We start from the raw sequence: 17888 nt of genomic DNA on the forward strand, positions 1-17888 counted from the left end.
AGAACAGTGTAGAGGACAGGTGGATTAGGATATCTCTACTAGAACAGTGTAGAGGACAGGTAGACTAGGATATCTCTACTAGAACAGTGTAGAGGACAGGTAGACTAGGATATCTCTACTAGAACAGTGTAGAGGACAGGTGGACTAGGATATCTCTACTAGAACAGTGTAGAGGACAGGTGGACTAGGATATCTCTACTAGAACAGTGTAGAGGACAGGTAGATTAGGATATCTCTACTAGAACAGTGTAGAGGACAGGTGGACTAGGATATCTCTACTAGAACAGTGTAGAGGACATGTGGACTAGGATATCTCTACTAGAACAGTGTAGAGGACAGGTGGACTAGGATATCTCTACTAGAACAGTGTATAGGGGCGGGTGGACTAGGATATCTCTACTAGAACAGTGTAGAGGACAGGTGGACTATGATATTTCTACTAGAACAGTGTAGAGGACAGGTAGACTAGGATATCTCTACTAAAACAGTGTAGAGGACAGATGACCTAGGATATCTCTACTAGAACAGTGTAGAGGACAGGTAGACTAGGATATCTCTACTAGAACAGTGTATGGGGGCGGGTGGACTAGGATATCTCTACTAGAACAGTGTAGAGGACAGGTAGACTAGGATATCTCTACTAGAACAGTGTAGAGGACAGGTGGACTAGGATATCTCTACTAGAACAGTGTAGAGGACAGGTGGACTAGGATATCTCTACTAGAACAGTGTAGAGGACAGGTGGACTAGGATATCTCTACTAGAACAGTGTAGAGGACAGGTGGACTAGGATATCTCTACTAGAACAGTGTAGAGGACAGGTAGATTAGGATATCTCTATTAGAACAGTGTAGAGGACAGGTGTACTAGGATATCTCTACTAGAACAGTGTAGAGGACAGGTAGACTAGGATATCTCTACTAGAACAGTGTAGAGGACAGGTAGACTAGGATATCTCTACTAGAACAGTGTAGAGGACAGGTAGACTAGGATATCTCTACTAGAACAGTGTAGAGGACAGGTGGACTAGGATATCTCTACTAGAACAGTGTAGAGGACAGGTGGACTAGGATATCTCTACTAGAACAGTGTAGAGGACAGGTAGACTAGGATATCTCTACTAGAACAGTGTAGAGGACAGGTCTAGGATATCTCTACTAGAACAGTGTAGAGGACAGGTGGACTAGGATATCTCTACTAGAACAGTGTAGAGGACAGGTGGACTAGGATATCTCTACTAGAACAGTGTAGAGGACAGGTGGACTAGGATATCTCTACTAGAACAGTGTAGAGGACAGGTGGACTAGGATATCTCTACTAGAACAGTGTAGAGGACAGGTGGACTAGGATATCTCTACTAGAACAGTGTAGAGGACAGGTGGACTAGGATATCTCTACTAGAACAGTGTAGAGGACAGGTAGACTAGGATATCTCTACTAGAACAGTTTAGAGGACAGGTAGACTAGGATATCTCTACTAGAACAGTGTAGAGGACAGGTGGACTAGGATATCTCTACTAGAACAGTGTAGAGGACAGGTGGACTAGGATATCTCTACTAGAACAGTGTAGAGGACAGGTAGACTAGGATATCTCTACTAGAACAGTGTAGAGGACAGGTGGACTAGGATATCTCTACTAGAACAGTGTAGAGGACAGGTGAACTAGGATATATCTACTAGAACAGTGTAGAGGACAGGTAGACTAGGATATCTCTACTAGAACAGTGTAGAGGACAGGTGGACTAGGATATCTCTACTAGAACAGTGTAGAGGACAGGTAGACTAGGATATCTCTACTAGAACAGTGTAGAGGACAGGTAGACTAGGATATCTCTACTAGAACAGTGTAGAGGACAGGTGGACTACGATATCTCTACTAGAACAGTGTAGAGGACAGGTAGACTAGGATATCTCTACTAGAACAGTGTAGAGGACAGGTGGACTAGGATATCTCTACTAGAACATTGTAGAGGACAGGTAGACTAGGATATCTCTACTAGAACAGTGTAGAGGACAGGTAGACTAGGATATCTCTACTAGAACAGTGTAGAGGACAGGTGGACTAGGATATCTCTACTAGAACAGTGTAGAGGACAGGTGGACTAGGATATCTCTACAAGAACAGTGTAGAGGACAGGTAGATTACGAAATCTCTACTAGAACAGTGTAGAGGACAGGTGGACTATGATATCTCTACTAGAACAGTGTAGAGGACAGGTAGACTAGGATATCTCTACTAGAACAGTGTATGGCGGCGGGTGGACTAGGATATCTCTACTAGAACAGTGTAGAAGACAGGTAGACTAGGATATCTCTACTAGAACAGTGTAGAGGACAGGTAGACTAGGATATCTCTACTAGAACAGTGTAGAGGACAGGTAGACTAGGATATCTCTACTAGAACAGTGTAGAGGACAGGTAGAATAGGATATCTCTACTAGAACAGTGTAGAGGACAGGTAGACTAGAATATCTCTACTAGAACAGTGTAGAGGACAGGTAGACTAGGATATCTCTACTAGAACAGCGTAGAGGACAGGTGGACTAGGATATCTCTACTAGAACAGTGTAGAGGACAGGTGGACTATGATATCTCTACTAGAACAGTGTAGAGGACAGGTAGATTAGGATATCTCTATTAGAACAGTGTAGAGGACAGGTGTACTAGGATATCTCTACTAGAACAGTGTAGAGGACAGGCAGACTAGGATATCTCTACTAGAACAGTGTAGAGGACAGGTGGACTAGGATATCTCTACTAGAACAGTGTAGAGGACAGGTGAACTAGGATATATCTACTAGAACAGTGTAGAGGACAGGTAGACTAGGATATCTCTACTAGAACAGTGTAGAGGACAGGTGGCCTAGGATATCTCTACTAGAACAGTGTAGAGGACAGGTAGACTAGGATATCTCTACTAGAACAGTGTAGAGGACAGGTGGACTAGGATATCTCTACTAGAACAGTGTAGAGGACAGGTGAACTAGGATATATCTACTAGAACAGTGTAGAGGACAGGTAGACTAGGATATCTCTACTAGAACAGTGTAGAGGACAGGTGGACTAGGATATCTCTACTAGAACAGTGTAGAGGACAGGTAGACTAGGATATCTCTACTAGAACAGTGTAGAGGACAGGTGGACTAGGATATCTCTACTAGAACAGTGTAGAGGACAGGTGAACTAGGATATATCTACTAGAACAGTGTAGAGGACAGGTAGACTAGGATATCTCTACTAGAACAGTGTAGAGGACAGGTGGACTAGGATATCTCTACTAGAACAGTGTAGAGGACAGGTAGACTAGGATATCTCTACTAGAACAGTGTAGAGGACAGGTAGACTAGGATATCTCTACTAGAACAGTGCAGAGGACAGGTAGACTAGGATATCTCTACTAGAACAGTGTAGAGGACAGGTGAACTAGGATATCTCTACTAGAACATTGTAGAGGACAGGTAGACTAGGATATCTCTACTAGAACAGTGTAGAGGACAGGTAGACTATGATATCTCTACTAGAACAGTGTAGAGGACAGGTGGACTAGGATATCTCTACTAGAACAGTGTAGAGGACAGGTAGACTAGGATATCTCTACTAGAACAGTGTAGAGGACAGGTGGACTAGGATATCTCTACTAGAACAGTGTAGAGGACAGGTAGACTAGGATATCTCTACTAGAACAGTGTAGAGGACAGGTGGACTAGGATATCTCTACTAGAACATTGTAGAGGACAGGTAGACTAGGATATCTCTACTAGAACAGTGTAGAGGACAGGTAGACTAGGATATCTCTACTAGAACAGTGTAGAGGACAGGTGGACTAGGATATCTCTACTAGAACAGTGTAGAGGACAGGTGGACTAGGATATCTCTACTAGAACAGTGTAGAGGACAGGTAGACTAGGATATCTCTACTAGAACAGTGTAGAGGACAGGTCTAGGATATCTCTACTAGAACAGTGTAGAGGACAGGTGGACTAGGATATCTCTACTAGAACAGTGTAGAGGACAGGTGGACTAGGATATCTCTACTAGAACAGTGTAGAGGACAGGTGGACTAGGATATCTCTACTAGAACAGTGTAGAGGACAGGTGGACTAGGATATCTCTACTAGAACAGTGTAGAGGACAGGTGGACTAGGATATCTCTACTAGAACAGTGTAGAGGACAGGTGGACTAGGATATCTCTACTAGAACAGTGTAGAGGACAGGTAGACTAGGATATCTCTACTAGAACAGTTTAGAGGACAGGTAGACAAGGATATCTCTACTAGAACAGTGTAGAGGACAGGTGGACTAGGATATCTCTACTAGAACAGTGTAGAGGACAGGTGGACTAGGATATCTCTACTAGAACAGTGTAGAGGACAGGTAGACTAGGATATCTCTACTAGAACAGTGTAGAGGACAGGTGGACTAGGATATCTCTACTAGAACAGTGTAGAGGACAGGTGAACTAGGATATATCTACTAGAACAGTGTAGAGGACAGGTAGACTAGGATATCTCTACTAGAACAGTGTAGAGGACAGGTGGACTAGGATATCTCTACTAGAACAGTGTAGAGGACAGGTAGACTAGGATATCTCTACTAGAACAGTGTAGAGGACAGGTAGACTAGGATATCTCTACTAGAACAGTGTAGAGGACAGGTAGACTAGGATATCTCTACTAGAACAGTGTAGAGGACAGGTGGACTACGATATCTCTACTAGAACAGTGTAGAGGACAGGTAGACTAGGATATCTCTACTAGAACAGTGTAGAGGACAGGTGGACTAGGATATCTCTACTAGAACATTGTAGAGGACAGGTAGACTAGGATATCTCTACTAGAACAGTGTAGAGGACAGGTAGACTAGGATATCTCTACTAGAACAGTGTAGAGGACAGGTGGACTAGGATATCTCTACTAGAACAGTGTAGAGGACAGGTGGACTAGGATATCTCTACAAGAACAGTGTAGAGGACAGGTAGATTAGGAAATCTCTACTAGAACAGTGTAGAGGACAGGTGGACTATGATATCTCTACTAGAACAGTGTAGAGGACAGGTAGACTAGGATATCTCTACTAGAACAGTGTATGGCGGCGGGTGGACTAGGATATCTCTACTAGAACAGTGTAGAGGACAGGTAGACTAGGATATCTCTACTAGAACAGTGTAGAGGACAGGTAGACTAGGATATCTCTACTGGAACAGTGTAGAGGACAGGTAGACTAGGATATCTCTACTAGAACAGTGTAGAGGACAGGTAGAATAGGATATCTCTACTAGAACAGTGTAGAGGACAGGTAGACTAGAATATCTCTACTAGAACAGTGTAGAGGACAGGTAGACTAGGATATCTCTACTAGAACAGCGTAGAGGACAGGTGGACTAGGATATCTCTACTAGAACAGTGTAGAGGACAGGTGGACTATGATATCTCTACTAGAACAGTGTAGAGGACAGGTAGATTAGGATATCTCTATTAGAACAGTGTAGAGGACAGGTGTACTAGGATATCTCTACTAGAACAGTGTAGAGGACAGGCAGACTAGGATATCTCTACTAGAACAGTGTAGAGGACAGGTGGACTAGGATATCTCTACTAGAACAGTGTAGAGGACAGGTGAACTAGGATATATCTACTAGAACAGTGTAGAGGACAGGTAGACTAGGATATCTCTACTAGAACAGTGTAGAGGACAGGTGGCCTAGGATATCTCTACTAGAACAGTGTAGAGGACAGGTAGACTAGGATATCTCTACTAGAACAGTGTAGAGGACAGGTGGACTAGGATATCTCTACTAGAACAGTGTAGAGGACAGGTGAACTAGGATATATCTACTAGAACAGTGTAGAGGACAGGTAGACTAGGATATCTCTACTAGAACAGTGTAGAGGACAGGTGGACTAGGATATCTCTACTAGAACAGTGTAGAGGACAGGTAGACTAGGATATCTCTACTAGAACAGTGTAGAGGACAGGTGGACTAGGATATCTCTACTAGAACAGTGTAGAGGACAGGTGAACTAGGATATATCTACTAGAACAGTGTAGAGGACAGGTAGACTAGGATATCTCTACTAGAACAGTGTAGAGGACAGGTGGACTAGGATATCTCTACTAGAACAGTGTAGAGGACAGGTAGACTAGGATATCTCTACTAGAACAGTGTAGAGGACAGGTAGACTAGGATATCTCTACTAGAACAGTGCAGAGGACAGGTAGACTAGGATATCTCTACTAGAACAGTGTAGAGGACAGGTGAACTAGGATATCTCTACTAGAACATTGTAGAGGACAGGTAGACTAGGATATCTCTACTAGAACAGTGTAGAGGACAGGTAGACTAGGATATCTCTACTAGAACAGTGTAGAGGACAGGTGGACTAGGATATCTCTACTAGAACAGTGTAGAGGACAGGTGGACTAGGATATCTCTACTAGAACAGTGTAGAGGACAGGTAGATTAGGAAATCTCTACTAGAACAGTGTAGAGGACAGGTGGACTATGATATCTCTACTAGAACAGTGTAGAGGACAGGTAGACTAGGATATCTCTATTAGAACAGTGTATGGCGGCGGGTGGACTAGGATATCTCTACTAGAACAGTGTAGAGGACAGGTAGACTAGGATATCTCTACTAGAACAGTGTAGAGGACAGGTAGACTAGGATATCTCTACTAGAACAGTGTAGAGGACAGGTAGACTAGGATATCTCTACTAGAACAGTGTAGAGGACAGGTAGACTAGGATATCTCTACTAGAACAGTGTAGAGGACAGGTGGACTATGAAATCACTACTAGAACAGTGTAGAGGACACGTGGACTACGATATCTCTACTAGAACAGTGTAGAGGACAGGTAGACTAGGATATCTCTACTAGAACAGTGTAGAGGACAGGTAGAATAGGATATCTCTACTAGCACAGTGTAGAGGACAGGTAGACTAGAATATCTCTACTAGAACAGTGTAGAGGACAGGTAGACTAGAATATCTCTACTAGAACAGCGTAGAGGACAGGTGGACTAGGATATCTCTACTAGAACAGTGTAGAGGACAGGTGGACTATGATATCTCTACTAGAACAGTGTAGAGGACAGGTAGATTAGGATATCTCTATTAGAACAGTGTAGAGGACAGGTGTACTAGGATATCTCTACTAGAACAGTGTAGAGGACAGGTAGACTAGGATATCTCTACTAGAACAGTGTAGAGGACAGGTAGACTAGGATATCTTTACTAGAACAGTGTAGAGGACAGGTAGACTAGGATATCTCTACTAGAACAGTGTAGAGGACAGGTCTAGGATATCTCTACTAGAACAGTGTAGAGGACAGGTGGACTAGGATATCTCTACTAGAACAGTGTAGAGGACAGGTAGACTAGGATATCTCTACTAGAACAGTGTAGAGGACAGGTCTAGGATATCTCTACTAGAACAGTGTAGAGGACAGGTGGACTAGGATATCTCTACTAGAACAGTGTAGAGGACAGGTAGACTAGGATATCTCTACTAGAACAGTGTAGAGGACAGGTGGACTAGGATATCTCTAATAGAACAGTGTAGAGGACAGGTAGACTAGGATATCTCTACTAGAACAGTTTAGAGGACAGGTAGACTAGGATATCTCTACTAGAACAGTGTAGAGGACAGGTAGACTAGGATATCTCTACTAGAACAGTGTAGAGGACAGGTGGACTAGGATATCTCTACTAGAACAGTGTAGAGGACAGGTAGACTAGGATATCTCTACTAGAACAGTGTAGAGGACAGGTGGACTAGGATATCTCTACTAGAACAGTGTAGAGGACAGGTGAACTAGGATATATCTACTAGAACAGTGTAGAGGACAGGTAGACTAGGATATCTCTACTAGAACAGTGTAGAGGACAGGTGGACTAGGATATCTCTACTAGAACAGTGTAGAGGACAGGTAGACTAGGATATCTCTACTAGAACAGTGTAGAGGACAGGTAGACTAGGATATCTCTACTAGAACAGTGTAGAGGACAGGTGACCTAGGATATCTCTACTAGAACAGTGTAGAGGACAGGTGGACTAGGATATCTCTACTAGAACAGTGTAGAGGACAGGTGGACTAGGATATCTCTACTAGAACAGTGTAGAGGACAGGTGGACTAGGATATCTATACTAGAACAGTGTAGAGAACAGGTGGACTATGATATCTCTACTAGAACAGTGTAGAGGACAGGTAGACTAGGATATCTCTACTAGAACAGTGTAGAGGACAGGTAGACTAGGATATCTCTACTAGAACAGTGTAGAGGACAGGTAGACTAGGATATCTCTACTAGAACAGTGTAGAGGACAGGTAGACTAGGATATCTCTACTAGAACAGTGTAGAGGACAGGTAGACTAGGATATCTCTACTAGAACAGTGTAGAGGACAGGTAGACTAGGATATCTCTACTAGAACAGTGTAGAGGACAGGTAGACTAGGATATCTCTACTAGAACAGTGTAGAGGACAGGTAGACTAGGATATCTCTACTAGAACAGTGTAGAGGACAGGTAGACTAGGATATCTCTACTAGAAAAGTGTAGAGGACAGGTGGACTAGGATATCTCTACTAGAACAGTGTAGAGGACAGGTGGACTAGGATATCTCTACTAGAACAGTGTAGAGGACAGGTAGACTAGGATATCTCTACTAGAACAGTGTAGAGGACATGTGGACTAGGATATCTCTACTAGAACAGTGTAGAGGACAGGTGGACTAGGATATCTCTACTAGAACAGTGTAGAGGACAGGTGGACTAGGATATCTCTACTAGAACAGTGTAGAGGACAGGTAGATTAGGATATCTCTATTAGAACAGTGTAGAGGACAGGTGTACTAGGATATCTCTACTAGAACAGTGTAGAGGACAGGTAGACTAGGATATCTCTACTAGAACAGTGTAGAGGACAGGTAGACTAGGATATCTCTACTAGAACAGTGTAGAGGACAGGTAGACTAGGATATCTCTACTAGAACAGTGTAGAGGACAGGTCTAGGATATCTCTACTAGAACAGTGTAGAGGACAGGTGGACTAGGATATCTCTACTAGAACAGTGTAGAGGACAGGTAGACTAGGATATCTCTACTAGAACAGTGTAGAGGACAGGTCTAGGATATCTCTACTAGAACAGTGTAGAGGACAGGTGGACTAGGATATCTCTACTAGAACAGTGTAGAGGACAGGTAGACTAGGATATCTCTACTAGAACAGTGTAGAGGACAGGTGGACTAGGATATCTCTACTAGAACAGTGTAGAGGACAGGTAGACTAGGATATCTCTACTAGAACAGTTTAGAGGACAGGTAGACTAGGATATCTCTACTAGAACAGTGTAGAGGACAGGTGGACTAGGATATCTCTACTAGAACAGTGTAGAGGACAGGTGGACTAGGATATCTCTACTAGAACAGTGTAGAGGACAGGTAGACTAGGATATCTCTACTAGAACAGTGTAGAGGACAGGTGGACTAGGATATCTCTACTAGAACAGTGTAGAGGACAGGTAGACTAGGATATCTCTACCAGAACAGTGTAGAGGACAGGTAGACTAGGATATCTCTACTAGAACTGTGTATGGCGGCGGGTGGTGGAATGACAGTAAATAAAATGCGCTCTGCTTGTCATCATGGTAAAGGTGTCAGTTTGACCATGTATCTCCCATGCTTAGAATCAAGGCAAAGGCATCAGACGGAGATGTACTGTTTGTTTCCTAAAGGTTAAAGATTGTTGAGAATGTCGATACTCATGCCCACATCATGCTGTTGTTGTGTCAGAGGTTCAGTCAGTAGTTCCCATGCTTTGTTTGGACATTGTGTCATGCTCTCCCATAGTCCCAAGTCATGGAAGCACTCTTTGAACCCCACACACCCATGAACCATAGGCTATACAACGGACTAGCTATATGCTAACGGAAAAAGTTACAAACATGAATGCATGTTTTGTCTGTTAAATAAAAAACAGAGTCTAAAACACTGTTGTATTACAAAATTTATTTCATGCAATGATTTATTTTTATTTACATTTTTTATTTGAATACTGTTCTTTTGCATAATGTAAAATAAATACATGCTCCTTTCCCCCAACACCCCCCCAAAAAAAACATACTGTACTGTACTGGACCCTTATATAAATTGCATTACGTACGAACATATAGTTCCACCTGTATCTCTTTTGATATTTAATCTTCACAAAGGGTTTTAACAGTTAACATCAAGCACCACCACAGAAGAAGAGATCAGACAAAAGGAAATGGAAAACCTTGCCCAAATAAAGCAGGATATATATTTTATTAGGATTTAATTTGTCTGATAAATAAGTCAACTCGAGACTTGATAAAGTGCTTTTTCTCTATGTTTTACTGCCTAAGTACACGATGTAAACGATATATCATCATGTCATGTATCATTATGTATTGTTAAACTCCAAAACAGTTCATATTATCTCACTAGTAAATCTTAATGAAGTCTGGTATATTAATTTAAGTGTTACTCTTTTGAAAGTAGGTTCCTATATAAAAAATGATTTCCTAAAACCACACAGTAAGTAAACAATACATGAATTTGGGAAAGGCAAAACATGGCAGCTACATGAATAGTTCTGCTATGAGTCTCTTGCTATAGAATAAGCTGCTTCAGAATGTGCATAATAGACGGAAGGAGAAGCTTTTGAAAGAACGCAACATGTTTTTCTCACGTGTGACACAGTTAGCTTCTCGTTGAACATAATCTCATGCAACACATGCAAATGAAACCGAAGTTTAGTTTCTGTTGACAAAAACGTATCATCATCACTAGTCTCAGAAAAAATTGTCATTCTAGAATCATCATCATTCTAGAATCATCATTCTAGAATCATCATCATTCTAGAATCATCATCATTCTAGATCTCTTCATCATTCCAGAATCATCATCATTCTAGATCTCTTCATCATTCTAGAATCATCATCATTCTAAATATCTTGCTCATTCTAGAATCATCATCATTCTAAATCTCTTCATCATTCTAGAATCATCATCATTCTAGATCTCTTCATCATTCTAGAATCATCATCATTCTAAATCTCTTGCTCATTCTAGAATCATCATCAGATCTCTACTCATTCCAGATGTGAAATCTATACTGCCACTCTCAGAGATATAAAGTCTTTGTCTCATCATACACATCCTGTATTCGGAATTCTTCACTTTGCAACAAGGAAATACTTAATGGGAGATACTCAACAACCCATTGCGTCCCAAATGGCACCCTATTCCCTATAAAGTGCACAACATTTGACCAGGGCCCATAGGGAATAGGGTGCCAATAGTGCACTATGTAGGGAATAGGGTGTCATTTGGGACACCAGCAAACAGCAGGCAGCTGTTCGCTCCCAATAAGTAAAACCATAGCTTCAGCATCATAAACATTTTAAAGCAGGGGTTAAATACATCTTATGAAATTGTCTTTATTTCACAAGTTTTGTTATAAAAAAGCAGATGAGAAAGTTGTTAATATAGAACGAAAAAAGTATGAGAAATCAAAAACAACAGAGCAACAGGCAATGATAGAAAGGTAGAACAAATATACAATAGGGGATAATATCCTGTAGAATCACATAACAGACTAGTATATCATCAATGCTTTACTGGAGCTATCTCTGCCTCTGAACTAGGCAATCCATGCAAAGAGCCCCGTGTGACAATGTACTGGAGCAGCTGAGACTCCCATGCTAAGACCTTGTCTTGGGAGCAGCTGAGACTCCCATGCTAAGACCTTGTCTTGGGAGCAGCTGAGACTCCCATGCTAAGACCTTGTCTTGGGAGCAGCTGAGACTCCCATGCTAAGACTTTGTCTTGGGAGCAGCTGAGACTCCCATGCTAAGACCTTGTCTTGGGAGCAGCTGAGACTCCCATGCTAAGACTTTGTCTTGGGAGCAGCTGAGACTCCCATGCTAAGACCTTGTCTTGGGAGCAGCTGAGACTCCCATGCTAAGACCTTGTCTTGGGAGCAGTTGTACCATTATTTCAATTTGGAGATAAACTGGAGATGGAGGGGAAAAAATAAAAGAAAAAGGAAAGCAAAAAAGGAATGCGGGAGTAAGGGCAAGAGTAAAACCAAAGAGAGGGGAGAGAGGAGAGAGAGGAGAGAGAGGAGAGAGAGGAGAGAGCAGTAGAGAGAGGGGAGAGCAGTAGAGAGAGAAGAGAGCAGTAGAGAGAGGGGAGAGCAGTAGAGAGAGAAGAGAGCAGTAGAGAGAGAAGAGAGCAGTAGAGAGAGGGGAGAGCAGTAGAGAGAGGGGAGAGAGGAGAGAGAGAAGATAGCAGTAGAGAGAGAAGAGAGCAGTAGAGAGAGGGGAGAGCAGTAGAGAGAGAAGAGAGCAGTAGAGAGAGGGGAGAGAGGAGAGAGAGGAGAGAGCAGTAGAGAGAGAAGAGAGCAGTAGAGAGAGAAGATAGCAGTAGAGAGAGGGGAGAGAGGAGAGAGAGGAGAGAGCAGTAGAGAGAGGGGAGAGCAGTAGAGAGAGAAGAGAGCAGTAGAGAGAGGGGAGAGCAGTAGAGAGAGAAGATAGCAGTAGAGAGAGGAGAGAGCAGTAGAGAGAGGAGAGAGATGAGAGAGAGGAGAGAGAGGAGAGAGAGAAGAGAGCAGTAGAGAGAGAAGAGAGCAGTAGAGAGAGGAGAGAGCAGTAGAGAGAGGAGAGAGCAGTAGAGAGAGAAGAGAGGAGTAGAGAGAGAAGAGAGCAGTAGAGAGAGGAGAGAGCAGAGAGAGAGAAGAGAGCAGTAGAGAGAGGGGAGAGCAGTAGAGAGAGAAGAGAGCAGTAGAGAGAGGGGAGAGCAGTAGAGAGAGGGGAGAGCAGTAGAGAGAGAAGAGAGCAGTAGAGAGAGAAGAGAGCAGTAGAGAGAGGGGAGAGAGGAGAGATAGGAGAGAGCAGTAGAGAGAGGGGAGAGCAGTAGAGAGAGAAGAGAGCAGTAGAGAGAGGGGAGAGCAGTAGAGAGAGGGGAGAGAGGAGAGATAGGAGAGAGCAGTAGAGAGAGGGGAGAGCAGTAGAGAGAGAAGAGAGCAGTAGAGAGAGGGGAGAGCAGTAGAGAGAGAAGAGAGCAGTAGAGAGAGGAGAGAGCAGTAGAGAGGGGAGATAGAGGAGAGAGAGGAGAGAGAGGAGAGAGAGAAGAGAGCAGTAGAGAGAGGGGAGAGCAGTAGAGAGAGAAGAGAGCAGTAGAGAGAGGAGAGAGCAGTAGAGAGAGAAGAGAGGAGTAGAGAGAGAAGAGAGCAGTAGAGAGAGGAGAGAGCAGAGCGAGAGAAGAGAGCAGTAGAGAGAGGGGAGAGCAGTAGAGAGAGAAGAGAGCAGTAGAGAGAGGGGAGAGCAGTAGAGAGAGGAGAGAGCAGAGAGAGAGGAGAGAGCAGTAGAGAGAGGAGAGAGCAGTAGAGAGAGGAGAGAGCAGTAGAGAGGAGAGAGCAGTAGAGAGGAGAGAGCAGTAGAGAGAGGAGAGAGAGGAGAGAGCAGTAGAGAGAGAAGAGAGCAGTAGAGAGAGGAGAGAGCAGTAGAGAGAGGAGAGAGCAGTAGAGAGGAGAGAGAGGGGAGAGCAGTAGAGAGAGGGGAAAGCAGTAGAGAGAGAAGAGAGCAGTGGAGAGAGGAGAGAGCAGTAGAGAGAGGGGAGAGCAGTAGAGGGGAGAGAGAGGGGAGAGCAGTAGAGAAAGGGGAGAGCAGTAGAGAGGAGAGAGCGGAGAGCAGTAGAGAGAGGGGAGAGCAGTAGAGAGAGAAGAGAGCAGTAGAGAGAGGAGAGAGCAGTAGAGAGAGGAGAGCAGTAGAGAGAGGAGAGAGCAGTAGAGAGAGGAGAGAGCAGAGAGGAGAGAGAGCGGAGAGCAGTAGAGAGAGGGGAGAGCAGTAGAGAGAGAAGAGAGCAGTAGAGAGAGGAGAGAGCAGTAGAGAGAGGAGAGCAGTAGAGAGAGGAGAGAGCAGTAGAGAGAGGGGAGAGCAGTAGAGAGAGGAGAGAGCAGTAGAGAGAGGGGAGAGCAGTAGAGAGAGGAGAGAGCAGTAGAGAGAGAAGAGAGCAGTAGAGGAGAGAGCAGTAGAGAGAGGAGAGAGCAGTAGAGAGAGGAGAGAGCAGTAGAGAGAGGAGAGAGCAGTAGAGAGAGGGGAGAGCAGTAGAGAGAGGAGAGAGCAGTAGAGAGAGGGGAGAGCAGTAGAGAGAGAGGAGAGCAGTAGAGAGAGGGGAGAGCAGTAGAGAGAGGGGAGAGCAGTAGAGAGAGGGGAGAGCAGTAGAGAGAGGAGAGAGAAGTAGAGAGAGGAGATAGCAGTAGAGAGAGGAGAGAGAAGTAGAGAGAGGAGAGAGCAGTAGCGAGAGGAGAGAGCAGTAGAGAGAGGGGAGAGCAGTAGAGGGGGGAGAGCAGTAGAGAGAGGGGAGAGCAGTAGAGAGAGGGGAGAGCAGTAGAGAGAGGGGAGAGCAGTAGAGAGAGGGGAGAGCAGTAGAGAGGAGAGAGAAGTAGAGAGAGGAGATAGCAGTAGAGAGAGGAGAGAGAAGTAGAGAGAGGAGAGAGAAGAAGAGAGAGGTCAGGTCACATAGTGATAGGATTTGTCCAGAAACAACCCTTAGAGATCTGAGAGGATTGGAGAGGTGTAACTACGCAATAAAATATGGTGACAACTCCACCAATGCCCTCTGATAGGCGCTATCACCATATTGCCTACACCTTCCAATCCTCTCAGATCTCCACAAGTGTCTAGTGGGTTGTCCGGGGCTACCGTTAGGGGTTGATTCTCGACAGGGCCAAAGTGTCCTGGTGAACCATGCTAGAGTTCAGAGAATGGATGGGATGGGGGAGTGGGAGTGCTGGATGAGACAGGATGGACTGCAGGGTAGCGCGGCAACGCAGGAGGACGACACTCCAGTGGTGTCATGGCCGCCCAGGCCACTCACGCTCATGCCAGACATGCTGTTTAGGGCGCTCCAAGGCTTGTCATAACCTTCAGTTGGAAAACAGAGAGTGTTTTGAGTACAGTACAGTGCAGCATGTTTTGAGTACAATGCACTGAAGGTTTTAAGTACAGTGCACTGAAAGTTGAGTACAGTACACTGAAAGTTGAGCACAGGGCACTGAACATTTTGAGTACAGTACACTGCAGTGTTTTGAGTACAGCACATTGCAGTGTTTTGAGTATAGTACATTGCAGTGTTTTGAGTACAGCACATTGCAGTGTTTTGAGTACAGCACATTGCAGTGTTTTGAGTACAGTACAATGCAGTGTTTTGAGTACAGCACATTGCAGTGTTTTGAGTACAGTACACTACAGTGTTTTGAGTATAGTACATTGCAGTGTTTTGAGTACAGTACACTGAAAGTTGAGTTCAGTGGACTGAAAGTTTAGAGTGTTGTACATTGCAGTGTTTTGAGTACAATACACTGAAAGTTGAGTACAGTACACTGAAAGATTTGAGTATAGTACATTGCAGTGTTTTGAGTACAGCACATTGCAGTGTTTTCAGTACAGTACAATGCAGTGTTTTCAGTACAGTACACTGGAAGTTGAGTACAGTGGACTGAAAGTTTAGAGTGTTGTACATTGCAGTGTTTTGAGTACAGTACACTGAAAGTTGAGTACAGTACACTGAAAGATTTGAGTATAGTACATTGTAGTGTTTTGAGTACAGCACATTGCAGTGTTTTCAGTACAGTACAATGCAGTGTTTTCAGTACAGTACACTGAAAGTTGAGTACAGTGGACTGAAAGTTTAGAGTGTTGTACATTGCAGTGTTTTCACTACAGTACATTGCAGTGTTTTCAAGTACAAGCCAATACATTTCTAAGAATGTGTCAAAATGTCTTTGTATTTCTTACAACCTGTTGCTTTCTTGTTTTAGTTTTTCTCCAAACACAAAAGTCAACAGATTTCAGTTAGTCAGTGAGGTCAACGAAAGCATTATCGTCCATGCACTCACTACATGCATCAGATGTAGCAGGAGATAGTTCAGCTGCATGCATGCAAAGCGTGGTGGTACTGGTACGGTTTAGAAGAGCAGACAACAAGTTGACAGACACCTACGCCACCTGAGTGGGGAATAATGTGTTGGCAGCTACAGTTTACTGGAGAATATGTTGGCAGCTACAGTATATTGGAGAATATCTTGGCAGCTACAGTATATTGGATAATATGTTGGCAGCTACAATATATTGGAGAATATCTTGGCAGTTACAATATATTGGAGAATATCCTGGCAGCTACAGTATATTGGATAATATGTTGGCAGCTACAATATATTGGAGAATATGTTGGCAGCTACAGTATATTGGAGAATATCTTGGCAGCTACAGTATATTGGAGAATATGTTGGCAGCTACAGTATATTGGAGAATATCCTGGCAGCTACAATATATTGGAGAACATCTTGGCAGTTACAATATATTGGAGAATATGTTGGCAGCTACAATATATTGGAGAATATCCTGGCAGCTACAGTATATTGGATAATATGTTGGCAGCTACAATATATTGGAGAATATGTTGGCAGCTACAGTATATTGGAGAATATCCTGGCAGCTACAATATATTGGAGAACATCTTGGCAGTTACAATATATTGGAGAATATGTTGGCAGCTACAATATATTGGAGAATATCCTGGCAGCTACAGTATATTGGAGAATATGTTGGCAGCTACAATATATTGGAGAATATCTTGGCAGTTACAATATATTGGAGAATATCTTGGCAGCTACAATATATTGGAGAATATCTTGGCAGCTACAATATATTGGAGAATATGTTGGCAGCTACAGTATATTGGAGAATATCCTGGCAGCCACAGTATATTGGAGAACATCTTGGCAGTTACAATATATTGGAGAATATGTTGGCAGCTACAATATATTGGAGAATATCCTGGCAGCTACAGTATATTGGAGAATATGTTGGCAGCTACAATATATTGGAGAATATCTTGGCAGTTACAATATATTGGAGAATATCTTGGCAGCTACAATATATTGGAGAATATCTTGGCAGCTACAATATATTGGAGAATATCTTGGCAGCTACAATATATTGGAGAATATGTTGGCAGTCTTTTTCAATATATTGGAGAATATGTTGGCAGCTACAACATATTGGAGAATATGTTGGAAGCTATAGTATATTGGAGAATATGTTGGCCGCTACAATACATTGGAGAATATCTTGGCAGTTACAATATATTGGAGAATATCTTGGCAGCTACAATATATTGTAGAATATCTTGGCAGCTACAATATATTGGAGAATATCTTGGCAGCTACAATATATTGGAGAATATGTTGGTAGCTACAATATATTGGAGAATATCTTGGCTGCTACAATATATTGGATAATATGTTGGCAGCTACAATATATTGGATAATGTGTTGGCAGCTATAGTATACTGGAGAATATGTTGGAAGCTATAGTATATTGGAGAATATGTTGGAAGCTATAGTATATTGGAGAATATATTGGCAGCCTGCTACAGTATATTGGAGAATATATTGGCAGCCTGCTACAGTATATTGGAGAATATATTGGCAGCCTGCTACAGTAAAGTATAGAATATGTTGGCAGTTAGAATACATTGGAGAATATGTTGGTAGTCTGCAACAGTATATTGGAGAATATGTTGGCAGCTACAATATATTGGGGAATATCTTGGCAGTTACAATATATTGGAGAATATGTTGGCAGCTACAATATATTGGAGAATATCTTGGCAGTTACAATATATTGGAGAATATCTTGGCAGCTACAATATATTGGAGAATATCTTGGCAGCTACAATATATTGGAGAATATGTTGCCAGTCTTTTACAATATATTGGATAATGTGTTGGCAGCTACAGTATACTGGAGAATATGTTGGAAGCTATAGTATATTGGAGAATATGTTGGAAGC

At 42.9% G+C, this 17888-nt stretch overlaps 1 protein-coding gene across 1 annotated transcript in view; it reads right to left on the bottom strand.

The window, feature by feature from the left end:
* Nucleotides 1-14723: 14723 nt before the first annotated feature.
* LOC139407535 (potassium voltage-gated channel, Shaw-related subfamily, member 1b) overlaps nt 14724-17888 on the bottom strand; it is a 57029-nt gene continuing 53864 nt past the window's right edge. The window contains exon 4 of the mRNA XM_071151353.1: nt 14724-14956. Within this exon, the coding sequence (XP_071007454.1) occupies nt 14790-14956 (167 nt within the window). The 3' untranslated portion in view covers nt 14724-14789. The remainder of the gene's footprint in view (nt 14957-17888) is intronic.

The sequence above is a fragment of the Oncorhynchus clarkii genome, chromosome 4 (genome assembly GCF_045791955.1).
Source record: "Oncorhynchus clarkii lewisi isolate Uvic-CL-2024 chromosome 4, UVic_Ocla_1.0, whole genome shotgun sequence".
NCBI lineage: Eukaryota > Metazoa > Chordata > Actinopteri > Salmoniformes > Salmonidae > Oncorhynchus > Oncorhynchus clarkii.